At 38.4% G+C, this 19,899-nt stretch overlaps 1 protein-coding gene across 3 annotated transcripts in view; it reads left to right on the forward strand.

Annotated features, from left to right (window-relative positions):
- WDR37 (WD repeat domain 37) overlaps positions 1-18,029 on the forward strand; it is a 43,399-nt gene extending 25,370 nt beyond the window's left edge. For 2 of the 3 annotated variants that reach the window (XM_030497888.1, XM_030497878.1), the window contains 6 exons: positions 103-179; positions 1,474-1,711; positions 2,600-2,741; positions 12,472-12,606; positions 13,368-13,482; positions 14,847-18,029. In XM_030497888.1, coding sequence (XP_030353748.1) covers positions 103-179; positions 1,474-1,711; positions 2,600-2,741; positions 12,472-12,606; positions 13,368-13,482; positions 14,847-14,978 — 839 coding nt within the window. In that variant the 3' untranslated portion in view covers positions 14,979-18,029. Of the gene's footprint in view, positions 1-102; positions 180-1,473; positions 1,712-2,599; positions 2,742-10,779; positions 11,744-12,471; positions 12,607-13,367; positions 13,483-14,846 lie in introns of those variants that run through there. The other variant, XM_030497896.1, reaches the window with a different exon arrangement.
- The last annotated feature ends 1,870 nt before the right edge of the window (positions 18,030-19,899 follow it).

Genomic DNA, 19,899 nt, shown 5'->3' on the forward strand with positions numbered 1-19,899 from the left:
CAGCTGTAGGTTGAGTGGGTTCATAGTGAGGAACTGGCTGAAGGAAATGCTCTTATTTGTTGTCTCTCTTTTTTCATTTTAACCTCTCTTCCCCCTGTGCAGCATCTGGAGACCAGACAGCTCACATCTGGAGATACTTAATACAGTTGCCTACACCTCAGCCAACTGCAGACTGCAATGTAAGCAATCAACTTGCTGCAACTGAACTAATTGCACAGCAATTTCATCAGATACAGGTTTTATGATAAGACTGAATGTTAAATTTATACATAATTAAAAAATTACATGATTTCAGGATTGCAAAAGGTGAGATTTTAAGGTTTGAGTTTACTAGACAGATTTCAGCCTTTCTTTCAAAAAAGACTTCATGTTTTCAAAGATCTATGGTGCAGAATAGGATATGCAGCTACAAGTAATTTACTTTTTGTTCAAGATAATGAATGTGTAAGTACATGAACTGTCAAGTTAACATTTTTTGTAATAATTCAAATCATAAATAATAATGAAATTTTTAAACTAGTTAAATTCCTGTAGCTTAACTTATAGTTGCTCTGAATTGAAAACTGATGGTAAAGACATGTCATTTTGGCATTTATTTAATTGTATCTTTACAGATTCTAATTGATTCTTGCCAGCACTCATCACACTGTCTGATGTTGTTGTCCCCAGGCTTTTTTTCAGTCAGTACTTACTGTAGACTGTCAAATGCCTGTTTGGCTTAAAAGCACCCTTACTAAGTTGTGAAGACAAATACGGTTTATATAGCAGGAGCTTCTTAGCAAGCTGAGCAGGGGCAAGAAATGTAGATTTCTGAATGCAAAATGTTTGCTTCAGTTTATTTGATTTGGTATTTCTATTTTAAAAGAGCAGTACCAATGTTATCTTTTTTACATCCAAATGTTGTGAAAGAAAAGTGTATTTGTCTTGCAGAAGCGAAATAGGGTTCAGAGATCAATGCTTCATGGTTAGCAGAAGAATTTATTTTCATCCAGTTTACATCAGCACTGCATGATGACTGTGTTTTGACAAGCGGACAAATATTGATGTCATGATTTGGACTCTAATGGATAAAAATACAGCTATAAATCATTGTCTTCCCAGAGACTAAAATAGTCAATGCCGTGTTAAATGCTTCTTACCCTTAAATATTGAAAGGAAAAAAAGTCCCTTGGTAAATGTGCTGCAGTGAAACTTAAGAATGATACAGTAAGGGGAATGTAAAAGGCCTTACCAGATAGTAAAGGGGAGAGATACTCAGAGCTAAACAGTTCAGAAACTGCATTTAAGTTGTTCCTCCAACAAAGTTTTTGAAAGTGAGTGCCTCAGTAGGCTAGATTCTATAGAATTAAGTTACCCAGATTGGCATTAAGGTAATTGGGAAGCATTTACACTGTAAAATGTCACTTAGAGACATTCCTTCCCTTTTATTCTAAATCTTTTTTTTTTTTTTTTTTTCCCTCTTGCATTTTATAGCAAATGTCTGGAGAGGATGAAGTTGAGTTCTCAGATAAAGATGAACCTGACGGAGATGGAGATGTTTCTAGTGATTGTCCCACTGTCAGAACCCCGTTAACGTCACTGAAAAGCCATCAAGGAGTGGTCATAGCAGCCGACTGGCTTGTTGGGGGGAAGCAAGCTGTGACAGCATCGTGGGATAGGACAGCAAATCTGTATGATGTAGAGACTTCTGAGCTTGTCCATTCCCTTACAGGTATTTGTTCACTTACAAAAAGATAGATCGGTGTTTCATTTTTATACGTGGGATTATTTGTAGATACCAAAACATTGAGAAAAGTTGTTTCTCTGGAGTACAATGTGAGTGTATACAAGACTTACACTGCTGCTCAATCGAGAATCATAGAATGGTTAGGGTTGGAAAGGACCTTAAGATCATCTAGTTCCAACCCCCCTACCGTGGGCAGGGACACCTCACCCTAGACCATGTCACCCAAGGCTCCATCCAGCCTGGCCTTGAATGCTGCCAGGGATGGAGCATTTACCACTTCTCTGGGCAACCTGTTCCAGTGCCTCACCACCCTCACAGTAAAGAACTTCTTCCTTATATCTAACCTGAACTTCCTCTGTTTCAGTTTAAACCCCTTGCCCCTTGTCCTATCACTACAGTCCCTGATGAAGAGTCCCTCTCCAGCATCCTTGTAGGCCCCCTTCAGATATGTTTTAATGGTTTCTAAAATTCTGAACTTGTAAATGCTCTGAGCATGAATCGGTGTTCCTTTAAGCTTGTGATATAACTTAGGAAAGTAGTTGGTTTTAATCTAAATGTTTAAAAACTATTTTAAAAGCCATATTTTAGTTCTTGCAAAATGCTTTTGCTGTGTTTGTGGTGTATTAAGTAGCAATAACCTATCGCTACTTAATAATAATGTGAAATGAGTACTGGTTTCTTTTTTTTTTCCCTTTTGCTTTTAAATGCAATTCTAAACTTTTCCAGTGATAGTAACATGAAAGTTCAGAATGATTATTATTACTCTTTTCTGTTTGGGGAAAAAGAAAAAATCATCAGCATTTCATTCTAAGTGTACATGGAAATGAAAATTCTTATTTTCATTACCTTACATGTTCTCATCTGCGATTGTAGGGCACGACCAAGAGCTAACACATTGTTGTACACATCCCACCCAACGTCTTGTGGTGACATCATCACGCGATACAACCTTCCGTCTGTGGGATTTCAGAGATCCTTCTATCCATTCTGTGAATGTCTTTCAGGGCCACACAGAGTAAGTGACAGTTCCTTCACGGGTTTTTACAAGTTCTAAAGGTGAAAATGTATTCTTCAGTTGCTAATCTGAACAGATTCCTGTGCTGTTTCTGAGGTACTAAGCTCATTCCCCTGCTTTATGAGACTGATTTTCACAGAAACCTCTTAACTGTCCCATCAGGTGTAACACAGCAGTACTTAATTTCCAAAACAGCAGCCAGGGCTTTTGGTATGATACTGCTTATATGGTAAGTCTAGATAAAACTCCTTTCAATTAGAGCGAGTTTAAGGAATGAGCCAGTTTAGCAGAATAGACCTTGAGCAATCTCTTTCGTCCCTGTAACTCCAGCTTTTAATTGCCTTCGTGTCTGTGTTTGTCTTGTATTGTCTGTTTCCGTTTTGTTACCTGAGTATGTGAGGTTTTGGTATTGTCACAGGCTTTTTTCACCAAATACACCCTAAGAGTCTCAAAACTGCCTTCATTCTTTGGTGGCTAGGGCTGTGCAGTTCCCAGTTGCTTGAGGAGATGACTGTTGTGGAAGATAGCACTTCACTGAGGAACACAGCACAGAGACAGTGGTTCAGTAATTTGCAGTCAAGACATACTTTGAAGGATTTTATTTTTGGGTCCATTATTGTGCTGCCTGTTGGCAAAATATTTTTAAGTTTTTAATCAACACTATAATAATCTTTAGAAGAGACTATTTTATCTGTTGGCTAGAACACACATACACACAAGATACTTTTTGGCTTTCCTGCATGTCTATTTGAATAATTTGACAAGTTTTTCATATTTTGATAGGTTCTTGTAATCAGTTCTGTAAATTGGATGTTACAGTCATTAGCACTGATGATTTAAAGTCCTCAACTGTAAGTTTTAACAGCCTCTTGCTAAGTACTTACTGGTGAGTGGCTGGCTGGAGCTCAGCGAGCAGCTATTTTTTTTCCATGTCTATTTCACCAGATCAAATCTTAATGTGTTAATTAGATGCCAGACATCTCAATCGCGAGGCCACACGTAGAGTTTAGCGTGTTGTAGCCCCGCGGAATCTTCTTTCACCCCAGTACTCCACCTCGCAGGGGATCCAAACTGTTACTGAATCCCAGCAGGTGGCGCCACCGCCCCGCCGCCGCGCTCGGCCCCGCGGCAAACCGGGCCCGCAGAGGCGGTGGGGAAGGGGGGAAGGCGGCTTCTGCCTCCCGGAGCTTTGCTGTCTTCAGGAATGGGATTCCTGCCCCCGCCAGCGATTTCCGGATTAGGAAATGCGAGGGAGGGGATGGAGGCTTTAAACCTGCTCGGAAGTGCGGGGAGTTGTTCCCTGCAGTGCTGATATATTGAGTGACTGAGGAATCCTGCTATGTGCTGAGTATGACTTTACAAAGTTAATTGACATCTGAAAATGGAAAGTGGTTGCTGTGCATTGCCTTGTGCTGTAAAGCGGTGTTCTGTCAAACTGTGTGTATGTATAGCAGTTACGAGAGATTATTTGTGTTTTAAGTAAGTGGACTAAGAAATCACCTGTTTTATTTTTTTTTTTTTTGTGTTCTGAACATAGAACTGCTTGGTTTATTAAAAGCAGAATATTTCTTACAGTCTGCTACTGTGACAATACAAAAAAATAAATTGTCCTTCAGTAAGGCCAGAAAGAATTTGTTGGGATCAGCGTATCTGTCTCGAGCTTCTTGTATTGAGGCCTGTTTTAAATTAGGAGGTAATCTTTGACAACTTTGACAACAAAATTGACAACTGTATGTTAGGTTGTTCCTATGATAATGATTTCAGCTGGCCCTTGGCAAGTTCTGTAAGTTCTGCACATCCTGGTGTTTAGTTAACCTCCCTGTTAAACTTTTTGTGCCTCCCTAGTTTGAGTTTGCCTAGCTTCAGTTGCCTGCTGCTGGATTTTAACTTGAAGAGCTTAATAGATGCTGAAGTGGTGATAAGTTTCCTGTGTTTTCTTCTCTACAAAGTACCAGTTCTTTTTTACAAGTTACCTGTTTTGCGTCTAAGTGTGTTTTCTAATATGTTTTGACATATGTCCACAGACCAAGTTTAGCACATTGGTAGGACTTTAGCGCTTAAGGTCTGCATTTGGCTGAGTCTTCAAAGTACGTTCAGGTCTTTTTTGAAGTTGCATCTTCCTAGGGAAGTTTCCAAATCTGTAAACATTGCTTGTTTACATTTTTCATATATATGACTGTTTCAGTTCAGTACGTGACTCATTTGCATGTGCCCTGCTCACATAGTGATAAATACATCTTGCCACAGTTTCCTTTAGGTTTGCCATGTCCACAGATTGTCTCACTTATTCTCTACTGATTAAAAAATAGTGAAATGGTGAGGAAATAAGACTGATTTTTGGTTAAATATGACTATTATTGCCTGAATTTGTGTGTGCAGCAATAGGAATTTATATTACTAGTTCTGTTAATCCCTAGTCACATCCTGCTTAGATGTTTAATGTAGCCCTGGGAAAAGGTTACATTTGTATTATCATCCAGACACTGACTTGTTGCATGTTAATTAAATTGACCTCCTGAATTAAAGCCTCCAAAAATTATACTGGAGACTCAAATTCCAACACCTTTTTTCCAGCAGATACGGCTTTAAAATACATGTTTGATAATATATAGCACCAACTGTTTCTATTCTCCTATTGAGAAATTACTGAAATTAGAGGTTATTGATTAGAACTCTTCACGTTGAATTAAGGTTTTACTCTGAAGAGCAAAATGGTTCTGGCATCTATGTGGCAGTTTTCATTCCAGCTTCACTTCTGCTTTTGTTTTCCCATCTCTGTGCAGCCATGTCTTGTTGAGGCTCTGAAGGCCATTCTTTTCCAGTGTGGTGACCTACTTGAACAGCTGTGGTGTGAACATGCTCTATATATGTGCTTTATGAGTTTTTCAGACAACAGCATATTCTTTCTCCTTTCACTCTGGTTATGTGGCTGTAGGATGCCAGAAAGGAAAGTTCCTGTTCATTTGCTGTCTATACGTCTCTGAATATGCAGCTGGATGGTGAGCTGTGTGTTGTCCTAAGACCTTTGGAAATAGAGGATTGCGAATATGTCTTGCTTCTTCAACTTTTCATCTTCAAACTCCAAAGCTTGCTGGAAAATTTGAATTAAAAAATGTAAAAATACTTAAGCAGCAGCTGATTAGGATGCTGGGCTGAATTCTGACATTTAGTGAATTGGGAATTAATGTCAAAATGGCATTCTGTATCAAGAAACTAATAATTGCTTTGGTTTTGTGGACACTCAGGTTTACCAAGGTCAGCTGGCTTTCCTAGATTCTTTATTCTGCAAGGTTTAATTCTCATACCCTGATACGTGTCTCTTGTTCTTGAATGACCAAGTTGTGGCAGGGGGAGATGACTTTTCTTCAGGCAGCTATGTCATTAGACATCCCTGTTGGAAAGTAGTCTTACTCTAGATATCCTCAATATTACAAGGTCACTGTTAGGTGTTCTTACTCAGCCCCATTTTCTTGGTGAACTACAGCTATGTGTAGTTCTAAAAATGCAAGTTTTGCACCTTTGACTAAATGCTGTGCTAGGAAAGGGAGTCTTTTGTGCCAAACAAAATGTCGCAAGTTGGATGCTGTCAGTGGAGTTCAACCAATATTGTCTGTCCTTTTCAAGACAGTTGTGTTCTTTCTTCAGCTGTTAATGCCGTAAGTGATGCTTTGTCTACCATTTTTCTGTTGTTTCTAATCAGAGGTTGCCGTAGGCATTTATGCTGTGTAAATCTTTCATCCAGCTTCTGTAAGAAAAGCAAAATTTTTCTGATGAAACATTCAGTTTTCTCCCCAAGCCTTACTGATTAACTAGATGATTCTGATATTACTGTTAGTATTCCTGCCTTGTTCTGTCTGCTGTTGGTTTGGTTTTTTTTTTTCCCCCCTCTTAAATTTCATTGAAAAAGGCCCCCAACTTGCTTTCAAACACTGTTCTGATCCCACATTGCATATTGCCTGTTCTTTAAATGAAGATTGTGGCCTGGACTTTAAGCTTGAGGTTTAACTTTTTAAATTTTGTGCTTCTAAACATGTACATATAAACCCCTTTTGGATCACATTTGTTACATACATGTAACAGAGCACATTAAGGTTTCAGTAGTGTTCTTAGAGGTGTTAGCAGGTTATTAGCTGACAGCTCAAGCATCCAGCATTGTTGTTAGCTTCCTTGTGAATGTGTTTCAGGACAGAGGGGGCCAGCATGTTCATGTGCCTTCAGCTCAGCCAAATTACCTGTCTTTGCTTTCTTGCATAGCTTGAATACATTTTTTATTCTAACCTTCCCTTAACTTAATGCTGTCATGGGGTTGTTGAACTGCTGAAAAAGCAATTTGAAAAATGCTAATCTTTGATAGGTCTGTTTCTTTATGTTCTTGAACCTTTTCTGTTGTCATTGGCAAACTTCCTCATATAAAAATTGCTTTCTAATTAATAAGGAAATATAAAAATTGAATAAATTCCTTAAACTGTAAGAGTAAGTGCTTAAAATTAAAAGCCCTGTAGCTAAAAGGAAAAAAGAAAACGAACAAACAACAAACCCTTTAGGTGTTTTATTTTGGGGAATGGGGTATGTAACATACAAAGTTTGTACTCTGTGTTAACTGTTAAGAGTTTTGTCAGTCACTTTAAAAAAGATGTAGGCAATAAATCTGTATCCAGTTACTTATGAGTGCTTTAAGCTTCACTACAATAGATGGCGAGAATCTTAACTCCATTCTTGAATGCATGCACTAAGAAGTGCTATCATTTTTTTTCAAATGACCCACAAAAGAGCATAGCCAAAGGCCTTTTCTTTGTATCCTGTTGAGTGGAGCATAATGTTTTATGGTGTGTTGTCGGTTTAAAGCTTAGGTAACAGATGCAGCAATACTGCAGGGATAAATGGACCTTTTTTATCCCATCATCAATGTAATGGAATTGATTTGAAACATACCTGCACCTTAACTAATTTACTAACTTGCCATTGAGTAATTCTCATAAAAGCTAGTTACTGTTTTCAACCCTGTATCATTTTATTATTTTAAGACAGATAGCAAGAAAAGGAGATAATGGCAATTTTCTCTAAATGTCATGAAACGTGTATCTCTGGAATAGCCACTGTTGATTTAAATGCTAAAAAAATGACTTTTTAGTGCTAACAGTTGGCTTTGAATTCCCCCCTCCTCCCCTTTTGGTATTAATTCCTTCATTGTTTGTTCTTGCCATTTCTCAAGTTGGAAGAAAAACCTCTGCTGATGTTGGGAGATAAATCCACAGACTTTGGGAATTCTATGTGTAGCTCTTCCTGGAATCAAGTGCCTTTGGCACTTCTAAAACCTGAATGCACAGACGTGGAGGTATTGGTATGCTTCTTACCTGGGACTTCTGTGGCCGATGCCATTGCTCTTTAAGATGGGCAAACTGTTGTCCATATCATGGCTTCCCCCCAGGCTGCAGGCTGCTCTGTGTGGGGTTACGCTTCATCCCCCTAAAAGAAAGCAAGCTCTTGCGCAGGAAATGCTGTACCATATAGAGCTTCCTTTAGGCTTTGTTCCTGAATTTTACTACTTAAAATGAGGGGAGCATATTTGAGCATTCAAGTTTTGCTGTTTAACTACAATGTGGTGTACATGGAATAAATTTATCTGAAAGCTCTCTTTAGTCTGTTTTCTCCAGAACTTCATCCCACACACAAATTAATGCTTATGAGTAGATGCCTTTTCACAGGCGTGAAAATATGTCTCCCAATGTTCAATGGTAAATCCCAGTATAGTTTGCAAATCAAAATGGAAAGAGCAGTGTTAACTTTTTCTGGTATATTGCCAGTAAGGGTTCTGCATCAGCATTTCATGGTCCAACATTTTCAACATATTTTTCTTCTTTTTTTCCCCCCCCTTCTTTTTCCCTTCCCCTATGTGTGAAATTTGAGCAGATTGTTATGCAAAACAGTTTTGTGTCTCAGTGTGACTGGGGAGACAGCTGTTCAGCCTAATGAGGAGTGCTAGCACTACAGTATTTCTGTTGATTGAGACCCACGGAGGGAGCAGGATGTTCGAGGCCAGGCAGCGGTGTGTGGTGAGGAAGTGCCATGCTGTCAGCTGGAAGTACACGCTCGGCTGCTCCCTATGACAAGATAAATGAGTTTTGCTGGGGTTTGGCGGAGGCTGAAGCTTTCCTGGAGAATAGTTGTAGCACACCAAACTCCCTGTGGGACCCACGGTTTGAAGTGTCATAAGACTGCTTCCTCTTTGCCAGGTTTTTTTTTTTTGATGTCCTACAATACCTGTCATCTTTTTGAGTTATTAAAAGCCTAATGTCTTCTAGCATTCCATTAACATAGGGGCGGATGATCTTTTGTTGATGCTTTTTAGTAGTTTAGCCAAGGGGATGTTAACCACAGTGTTAGCTGGGTTAGAACAAACTGAAGACTAGTAAAAAAACCCCAGAAAGTAAAACTAGCTTTGTGAAAATACAGGAACAAGTCTTAGTCTTTGTGATATGGGTGGGGTTAGGGAGGCAATACTTTTGAAAGGTTATTTGTATACTGGCTGCTCTGCTGACTTCTTTCTTCTCACATAGACTTTCCTTCTTTTTCTTCTCACCTTCCCCCTTTAGTTGGGCTGAAATCCTCTTTCAGTTAAAACCAAACAAAAACCCAAACCGAAACAAAAAAATGAGATAAGATGCCCCAGTTTGGAATAGCAGAGGAGGCAAATCATGATCTGTAGTACGTAAGAGAACCTATGAGCGCAGCACTTGCTCATGTCTTAAGTCAGTAGTGTTGTACATGTTCTTGAATTCAAATGTATGTGTTTTTTTTAAACGTGAACTCAAAATGTTCCACTTAAAAACCCCATAAAAACAAAAAAAACCCTGCCTGGTCTTTACTCACATGACAGTCAGGTGCTGATAAACCCTCCTCAGAGTCGTCAGGTTTGTGAGACCAATACTGCTTTTGGCCTCTCTAGCCTTGGTATTAAGTTACTTCTAGTCTTGCAATCTTATTTTGAAAATGAGATATCTTTGAGAATTGAATCGGGTGTATGTACAGGTTGTCCTAGAAGACTAATGTTTCATTTTTTTAAAGCATAATATGTGGGACTGTTAGGCAATATATCCGTATACTGTTTACTTTGAAACTGTGACCAGAATTCGTGATCTTCAACAGCGGGTTCAATAAAAAGTCCTTTTCTATCTAGCCTTTGAATTCAAATAGAAAAGGCTGTTTTCATAGTCACATGGGGTTGCAAATAGCGCATATCCCAGCCTGCAGTGCCTTACAGTGATGAACAGGGTAGGCAGAGGACTAAGACCGCTGAACACCTTTAAAGATGTCACTGAAAACAGCCCGACAGCCTTCCCTTTGCTTTTCTATCACTTTCCCACCCACCAGAGAGAGCTACAGCAGAACTTCACTACATTTTTCTTTTTTTTACAAACTTTTTCTTAGTGTACCCAGTAACATTCGAACGAACAGTTAAACTGAAAACAGTACAGGAGAGGATTTTGTTTTCTTCTGAGAGTCTTTCTGTTTTTACAGGACAAGGAGGGGTCGAGCTAATCTAGAGCTGGCATTCTGTTTGCATGGTGATAGTTTTGAATGTTTTCATTTGAAAAATGATAAATCTAAGAATGAGATAACTTTATGTGGTCAAAGAAATATAACTGTTTGACAGTGATAAGTGATAAAGGAGAACCAATATGAGATCAAAGAAGCTGGAAAGCTGTTTAAAGTTGTGAAAAAACCCGTTAAAAATTGGAGGGTTATTTTAAGACAGTTTCACAACATATTCCAACTATAATTGGAATAAAATGTATGATGGAAAACATCAGATTTGTCTGTTAGTAGCAGAATACTAAAAGACAATGTATATTCACTCACCTGGAGCTTTTCTATGATTCGAATTCCTTATACTGTCGTGCACAAGGAAGTCTCCTAATGTATGTGCAAAGTATGGAGATTTAATAGTGAATTTTAAATTTATAAACATTGTTTCAAATGTGTAATAGCAGTACGGAGTTCAGGGAAAGACTGAATGTTTTACTGAGGTATTTTGCAGCTTGTATGAAGAACTGGTGAGGCAGGAAACGCAGAGGGTGGTGAATGTAACGAAGGTCAGGCTGGTGGAGAAAAGTTCAGTGCTAAGAACATACCAACTCTATTCTGCAGTAACTTGACTACATGAACAAGTTTTCCCAAATGCGAAGGTGCCTGATGAAGGAAACTCATCAGCTGTGGCTTTCATGTATGTTCTAACTCTTTGACTTTTAGTTCATAAAGTGCAGAAGACTAGGTGAAGACCTCCTGGTTCTTATTCTAATAATCTCCCTGGTAGCTCAGGTGCGCTCTAATAATGCATTAGGAAACTTGGTATCAAGAATAAAGTGGGCCTTCATCTTAATTAAAACTTAATTTGGTGTCAGTATAAATTAAGAGGCTTGCATAACCTGGTCCATTGCAACCTGGCTAGTGCTAATCTCAATCAGCAGCTTGAACAGGACATGAATTCAAATTGCTGCAGAACAACCAAAGTGACAGTAACAACTGACAACTTAAATTAAAATTACTAAATTCTAAGGAATTGATGTGCATGACCCAAGTTACAAGATAGGTCATTAAATCAAATCTCTAGAGACAGAGTTGAGAAGCTTTCCCTAATGAGAGAGACAAAAATGCTTTGTTAGTGCATTGTGTGAGCAGAAAGTAACTGGTTTTGAGTTGGGAATTCATGCAGTATTAAAGTGAAAACAATAGTGCAAAAACATTGATTGGTTAATGTGAAATAAAGGTAAAAGCTCATCATCATGAGAACTGTTCATCTGAGCTCAGCAATATACTGTTCTCTGAAAGTATCAAATATAAAGATGATAAAATTCTAAAACAAAATTCTTTATATAATCTCTCCAAAGAGATTATATAAAGTAATATGTTGCACTTCCAATTGCTAGAAATATTCATGGGAGTCTTTCTCTGATTGCCCCTGTGTGTTTATGGGCATAATGGTTAAAATTGGAAGAACTATCTGGTCATGCTTTTTACTATTACTTCTTGCCTTTTTTTTTTTATCTGACTCTCAAACTTTAGCTACCTGTAAAATAGGAATAGAAATCACAGTTAGAAATTATGAGCTTCCTGTAGCTACTGCTACTGGAGTTACACTGGAACCTCTACATGTGTATTATAGCATGTTTAGGCATGTATAGCTTTGGCTGTATCTCAGGTATTTTGGGTCTCCTTAGTGTCTGTGCTGTGAATGACAGATGTCTGAGGCTCTAGAGAAGTCTTTGGATGGAAACTAAAGAACTTGACTACTAGTCTCAAAACACTTGAGAGGAAGAGTTGTAGTGTAGTGTGTGTTACTAATTCAGTTTTGGGTGTCTGATAAGTCTACTGGACATTAATGCAGAACTTCAAAAGTGAATTAAGATTTCAAGACTGGGCATGATGAGTTCATATTAGAATCAGTGGAATACAAGAGATGCCTCTAGAGTGACTTGCCATTGTTGGGCTTCACTTCTTAGCACTTGAGCCAGTCAAGCCCAGTATACCTTTAGTGACAGAACTTCTTGTAAGAATACTTTTTTTTATTCTAAAATACCTACTTGGAGTTTTAATATTTCAGGTTCCTTTGGTTAAAAACAAACAAAAAGGCAAGTAACATTTTAAAGGAAACATGGGAACAGAAAATAGAACTTTAAATCAGATACTAGTTTAGAGCTTGACATCTTTCTTTTTACTTCTGATTGTTCAGCACTGTGACATCTGCAGTTTTCACTGTGGGAGACAATGTTGTTTCTGGTAGCGATGACCGTACTGTAAAAGTTTGGGATTTGAAAAACATGAGGTCTCCTATTGCAACGATCCGTACAGATTCTGCAGTCAACAGGTAAGCAGATCTCCGAGTTACTGTTCTTCTTAATTCACGTTTTCTTAATTAATTCTTAGTTTCTTTCACGTGTGGGAGTAGTTCAAAGCTGTACCAGGGAGGTTTAGGCTGGACTTCAGGAGGCATTTCTTTACTACAAGGGTTGTCAGATGCTGGAACAGGCTTCCTAGAGAGGTGGTTGATGCCCCAAGCCTGTCCGTGTTTAAGAGGCATTTGGACAATGCCCTTAAATAACATGCTTTAGCTTTTAGTCAGCCTTGAATTGGTCAGGCAGTTGAACTTCATGATCACAGAATGGTTAGGGTTGGAAGGGACCTTAAAGATCGCTTAGTTCCAAGCCCCCTGCCATGGGCAGAGACACTGTTGTTGTAGGTCACTTCCAATTGAAATAGGGTATTCTGTCAATTCACTGAATATACATTTAATTTTAGTCACTAAAACTAAAGTTGGGATTTGTGAGATTTTGAAAAGGTCTGAAGTGGTTTTATAAAATGCAGGTGTAGTCAACATTAATTTTCAGTAAATACATAGTATTGCTTTTCTGAGATTTTCTTTATGTGGGATGCAGATATTAAGGCTCTTTGAGCATCTCATGCAGTAGAAAACACCTTAATGGTTTAATACTTTTTCTCTTTTTTTTCACTCGTGAATTCTAATCAGGAAAAAACTCAGCTGTATCACTTCCTGTGAGCTTAAACTTGTCCTGTCAAGTTCTATTCTAGTTGTTTTGTACATCACCTACTTTTGTCTCTTCTGTGCAGGATTAACGTATGTGTTGGCCAAAGAATCATCGCCCTTCCACATGACAACCGACAGGTTAGATTATTCGACATGTCAGGAGTGCGATTAGCACGCCTCCCTCGCAGTAATAGACAGGTAACTGGCCATTTGTAGCCTTAAAGTATGTCTGCTCTTCTTTCATACAAGGTTAAAAGTAAGCTTTCGTCTCTCTAGCTTAAAAGCTGAACAAATGCTGAAAGATACTTGTCTATACAAAGGGGCTATTGTTAGTTATTGAAAGTGACCAACATGCAAATAAGTAACACTTTGAATTTTTTAATTGGAGTTGGAAATGGTGTTTCAAGTGGGTGTCATAATCATTTTTCTCCTTACTAAAGTGAAACTGTCTGCTTTCTTTATGAAATGGAAAAAATGTGTGAGAGCATTTCAGGTGCATTTTAGTGTCTCGATGGTGAATCGTGTCAGAAAAGTGACTCACTGTGAGGTTTAATGGTGGTGGTTTGGTTTCTTTCTTTCAATTACACAATGTTTAATTTGTTAAATGAAGAAACATAAAAGGAAAAAAGCAGGGATCAGTTTTGTGAACTCACCTTCTATGATTTGCTGATTGTGGTTTTTTCTTTCCCTGCTTATGCACGTACATTCTTGGTATTTGTTACCATGTGCTAAACCATCCTCGCTGCAGCCATCAAGTTTTGTGCATTTGTAGTGCTATTTGGCATGGCAAGCATCACTAATGAAGCAAATTAGACTAAGTGAAATTAATTGGATTGTGCCACTTCAATAGGCTTTTTTGGGGTGGATTCAGCAGCTCTTGACAGAATTTAGGAAGGGGTTTTAAAGCTTAGCCTTTTTTAGTCTTTTTTTCTAGTTATTTTTAGTCTATTGTTTAGTCTTGATTTTTTCTTTATTTTTTCTTTTTTTCTCTTAATATTTCTATTCAGGCTGACACTACTGAAATCATGGCAAATTTTTTGGTATGACTTAAATGTTGGTCAGAAATGTTGGGGCATTTTTGTTACTGTTGGACTTGAACAATAGATGAGGCATTGCTTTTCCTCAGTATGACACTTTTCCTGCAGTAGTATTAATCTTTCTGAGTTATGAACATGATGGACACTTAATCTTGCAGGTTTATAACAATGTAATTGCCATCAAGTAGCTCCATATTTTAATATTGCTTTTAAAATTGCTAAAATCAAAATTCGGTTTGCTTTTGTAAGTAAAATGTAATGAGATGTCAAACACACCTTGGAAACACCCAAGTTTTGATGCACCCGTTCATATGCTTCTGTCGTTATGGATCCGGTGCTGAGATTAAGGAGGCTTATCATTATAAAGTGAAAGTAACAATTCACTTTTGGGACCTTTGGGATTCTCAAGCACTGTTTGTGAAAACTAGAATGATCAAGTTTTCATTTTAAGTCGCATTGATTTGATGACACGGAAGCTTTCAAGATATGTCATAAGTAATACTGCTATGTCCTGAACTGTCACAGGGCCACAGAAGAATGGTGTGCTGCTCAGCATGGAGTGAGGACCATCCAATATGTAACCTCTTCACATGTGGATTTGATCGTCAGGCTATAGGTTGGAACATCAACATCCCTGCTTTGTTACAAGAAAAATGAAATGCTGGAAGAATTTCTGTGTTTTATGTTGCCATGGACTTCTACACTTCCGCAGACTCTTCTGAACGCTGGTCTGCTGTCGCTGTAAAAGCTCTTCCTTAAGTGGAGACTTTAGCAGATGTTCTTGTTACCACATTGTGCACAGTTTGCATGAATTGTACAGAAAACGTGATAGTTTTTGTTTGGGTTTTTTTTTAATTAGTTTGTCTCGTGTATGAACTTTTATATTTTGGCATCCACTGGTCAATATGTTCACTGTTGCATAGAGCACATAAATGTTCATAAGTTATTTAGCATTTAATAGATACACAGTAGGGCATTACATTTGTGACATAAATGTGAAACTTATGTAATTAATCTAGAGAGTGTATAGCAGTCTGTTACGTTTTTCCATGACTACATATCTGCCTTGTGTTAAAAAGAATCTGCAGGGCTAAAACCTTGAAATGAAGTGTGAATTTCACTAGTTGTATGATTGTAAACATTTTCCTGTTTGCATCTGATTTGGAATACTTTTTTTAGTGCTGCAGTATAGTGCAACTTCAACTCCATTTTTATTGCTGTTACTGGAGAAATAATAGGTTTGAGAAGGAAAATGCAAGCAGCTTGTCGTGAGTATAGACTGCCAGGTTTATTTGGAATGCTTTTTGTAGTTTTTCTTTTGAAAAAGAAAAATATTCATTCTGCCCTTCTTATATGAAATGATTCTAAAATCTCGTGGCATTTTGTACTAGCAAAAATCCAGAATATTACAATCCTAATCACTGAATCCTTGTCAAGCAAATTTTGAAGCACTTTAGTTTATAGCTATTGTTATAAACCATTTATGAAAGTTTGACTTTACCAGTGAATGTGAGCTGACCTTTGTAAGAAGGATTGCTTCTTGTTGGTGATCTGCCCAGAAAGGAAATAGGTTTTTTGGGAGTTGTTTTTTATTTTTTCCTTGTTTATATACTTACAGTGAGCATACTTTTAATTGTGTTCACTTCCCATATTTTTGTTTTGAGCCAGCAATACAAAGTAAATGAGTACTACCTCAAAAGTGAATGTTGGTCAAGATGTGTTGGATCTCTCTGTAGCCTAGAAAAAGCACTTTTGATCTCTGGCTGAAGTACTATCTCTGACACGAAAGACAATCATACTAAATGTGATCCTTAAGATAATTAACACTTAAAGCTAATGGAGCAATACGATAAGTAAACATCATCTGTTACCTTTCTGTTCTCAGCGCTGGTGAGGGCTGCTGCAACCTCTGTTCTGTTCTATGAGGGGGTAATTAACACAGGTCTCCCTTCTTTCTCCCAAATGATCTTACTCTGGTTTTGCTCCTCACTGTGCTTAGCTTTTTTTTGCACTGGCAGTGGGTTGTTACACTGCAGCTGCTGATTATAGAAGTAAATGCAGGTGGCAGCTGATGTCTTTGAATGAACAAAAAGGCTGCTTACAGACACTTCTTTTTAGCTAAAGGGAGATACTGCCCCTGACTGTCTGACATATCACAGTATAAGATGAAGGGCATGGGTAAGTCAAGGGTGCACTCTTACAGGGGAATCATGGAGTTGATGGTGAGTTGGCATAAATTAAGTATTAGGAACTCTTATCTCATCGCTGTGATTTCATGAAACTATAGCTGTGCTCATGTCCTCTACAGTTATTGTTTGTAATGACAATAAGACGGATGAGTTAACTGGTTCTACTCTTAGCTATAAGTAGTGGCATTGGAGTACAATGAGATGGGATGATTAATGCATCATTTAGGAATCGTAGGGAAACTGGGGTGTTAGACATAGTTTTGGAGTGTAACCTCAAGGAAGCTCAAGGTATTTTGTGGAGAATGTATGTAGTATCACTGCAGTACGAGTCATGATAGCAGCTTGGTCCCTTGTTTTTTTCTGTTTGTTCCCCCCCCCTTTTTTTTTATTTTTTTTCTTTAAGATACAAGATATATACAGAATTGTACTGAAGTAATCTTAAAATACCAAACCAGTGAGGTTGGAGAACGCAGCTGCAGAGTTTTAAGTCTTCTGATAACAAGGGTTAAAGGATGGTATCAAAGTTTATTTTCACCTTTTCTTCATTTTTTTCCCCTGGGTTTTTAACTGTTGGGAAAAGCCATTTGATGTTGGGTTGATGGTTTTAGCTTGAAGAAGAAAAGACTCACTTTCAGTTGGTAACAAAGAGGACTTTACACAGATTGATGCTGTTTAAAAAAAGAGAAAAATATCTCTCCAGCCAGCAGAAGCAGTTTCTCCAGCATGGCCTGCATGAAATGTCTTGAGCAATGATTATCCTTTTATTACGGGGGAAGGTCACTGGGTTTGATCCTGCTAAACTAAAGTGTCTGTTTAAGCTTCTCTAACACATATGTATTACAGGACCACTAGACTCTATGCAGTTCAATCATCATTGCTGCAAACTTTTTATATCACCAGAGGGACCATCCTCTGGCACCAGGAATGGGATTATTACATGCTTTCACTTTGCAAAAATCAACCAAACAAGGTGCTAGAGCCACGCTCTTAGAAGCAGGCTAATATTTAAATCAGCTGAACACTCAACTATCACTTAATTTTATATACTGAACCGAAGGTGAAGCCAAGGCTGCCATTCCCCTAGAAGCAAATCACACATGAGCAGTGGTGGTGAGTAATACTACACCGACTAAATTATGTGGAAAACATTTCATGGCTTTGAATGTTCTAAAGAGTGTTCTTTAGCACTGAACAATGTCCAGCATTTCATAAAATGGAGGAGAGTTGCAGTTAGAGTTTCAGTGTTGTGCAGAATTTCACAGAGAGCTCATTACTGGGCAAAATCAAGCTTTTATGTCTTTCAAGCAATGCACGTCAGTTGTCACAAAGTTTTGTGTATACAGTCAGAAAGATCTGGAATGAAACATCTTATTTGTTGCCTAAATCTGTGAAAACTACATTTTTGGAAAAAAATTTATAAGTTATGTGGAACCACTTTTTATTATTCTGCTAATTTGTTTTTAGATGTAAAATGTTTTTCATTATGATTCAAAATGCATTAAAACATTCAACAATTTTTTTTTTCTTGCAAGTTGTTCTTCTCTCTTGCATTAAGGTTGCTGTTAAGGTTAGTATTTCACTTTGGTGGTGGTAGTCAAAGGATCTTCCTGTCCACTATCTACTCTTTTCTACTCAAAAAGTTAATTTTTGAGGCATTGATGGGCACGGTTCTTCTGGTGGAAGGTCAAGGCTGTCCCCCATGGTAGGGCTTGTGTAGCACAGATGGTTGTGTTGCCTCTCAAGTATATAGACTAGAAAGGTGCTTGGACCTGTGTTTATACAATCTTCTCCAGTTTTGTATGGGAAGATACATTTTGTTACGCAGCTTATGCAAAAGTGTTGATGTGACTTTTCACATCGCTCTGTAAATGGGTATTTTACATTAGATCTAAACCAGTTCTTACATGTTTAGAATACAGCAACAGTATTGCAAAACTTCTGTGGTGGGGGAACCCCACCATGAATTTTTCTGTGGCTTTAAAGGTTGTTTGCTCTTTGCACCCATATTATTCAAAACATAAAGCTTTGCAATATTGAAATGAATCCGTAAAAGCTCGGTGTCATAGTAAGCTCTCTTATTGGGTTTTAGAGGCCTGGGCAGGGTGCTGCCTAGTGAGTGCCTCAGTGTAGAACATTGCTTTGTGTACACCACGTTTTTTCCTTCAGTGTGCTTTAGGATCCCTTATTGCCACATTTTGAATTCTCAAGAGCTAGTGCTCTGGAGAACTATTATTAATTGGTGTCACTGGTGATAGGGACTGGAAATAAAGACCAAAGTTACAAGGTGGCACAACTGATATGAGGGCTGGACTGAGACAGAACACCAAATCCTGGGTTTTAGTTGGTTTTGATTAAGGGATTTAAATCAAGCCAGGATTTACTGCAACTGATTTAGACTTTTGATGCTTGTAACCTCCTTAAACCTTCTAATGGCCTAAGTTACACACACTTTAGGAGGGGCATTTCTGGTTGTGTTTTGGGAAGATGAGTATGTGTTGGAGCCTAGATTGTTATTTCTACTACTTTAAAACCTGTGAGTAAATGGCATGCACAAAGAAGTTGTTTCAGTAGGATTCCGCTGTTCTGCAGCTGATCTTCAGGTTAGGAGAACCATTCTTGTCATGCATCACAGTTTGCTCTTTAGACTGGCATAGAAATTTTATTTAATGCTCCATTGAGACCAAAGTGTGTCACTGAAAAATCATCCAGCCTTGTGATACTTTAAGTAGTGTTGTTACCTTTTCTAATTCCCACAGGTCATAGTTTCCAGAACATAACTATTTTGCAGGAGCTTACAGAGGAAATAGCATTTAATTTGGGCTGTAAATCCTGGCCAGAATGTACCAGTGACTGGGAGAGATGTCATACTGGAGAAGTGTGGTGTTTTGCAGATGTGCTGCAGATGCTGCTTGTCGTTGTTCTCTGGGTGAGAATATTTGTTAGTAGCAGGATATGCCATTCCTCTGTAGTGCCCATGTGGGACTGGTGAGCATTTGCAGCATCTAACCAAGTGCCTTGTATTAGTTTTGGGAGTTTCGGAGGGGTGGTTCAGTGTGCCAGGCAGAAGTTAGAATTTAAGCATTCAGACTTTCTGCTGGATAATGGAAGTGGTGCAAAGTGTCCACAGTGGCAGATACAATAGAAAGGAGTTGACAGTAGAAAAGAAGTTCTGGCTTGAACTGCTTTGAAACTGGAAACTGGTTTTTAGCCTGGCTGGCGCCTGTTATGCAGTGGAGTGACAGTGAATTAGTGCTGCTAATTAATCGCGTTGCCTGGTGCTACCTGAGGCCCGGTTTCCAGCTGCTGGTAACTGCACAGTTCTACCTGCTTCCACCAAAACATGCCGTACTTGTGTAATACTAGTTCTGTGTGGTTCTCCTCTCCCATTT

The sequence above is a fragment of the Strigops habroptila genome, chromosome 1, assembly GCF_004027225.2.
Source record: "Strigops habroptila isolate Jane chromosome 1, bStrHab1.2.pri, whole genome shotgun sequence".
NCBI classification, from domain to species: domain Eukaryota; kingdom Metazoa; phylum Chordata; class Aves; order Psittaciformes; family Psittacidae; genus Strigops; species Strigops habroptila.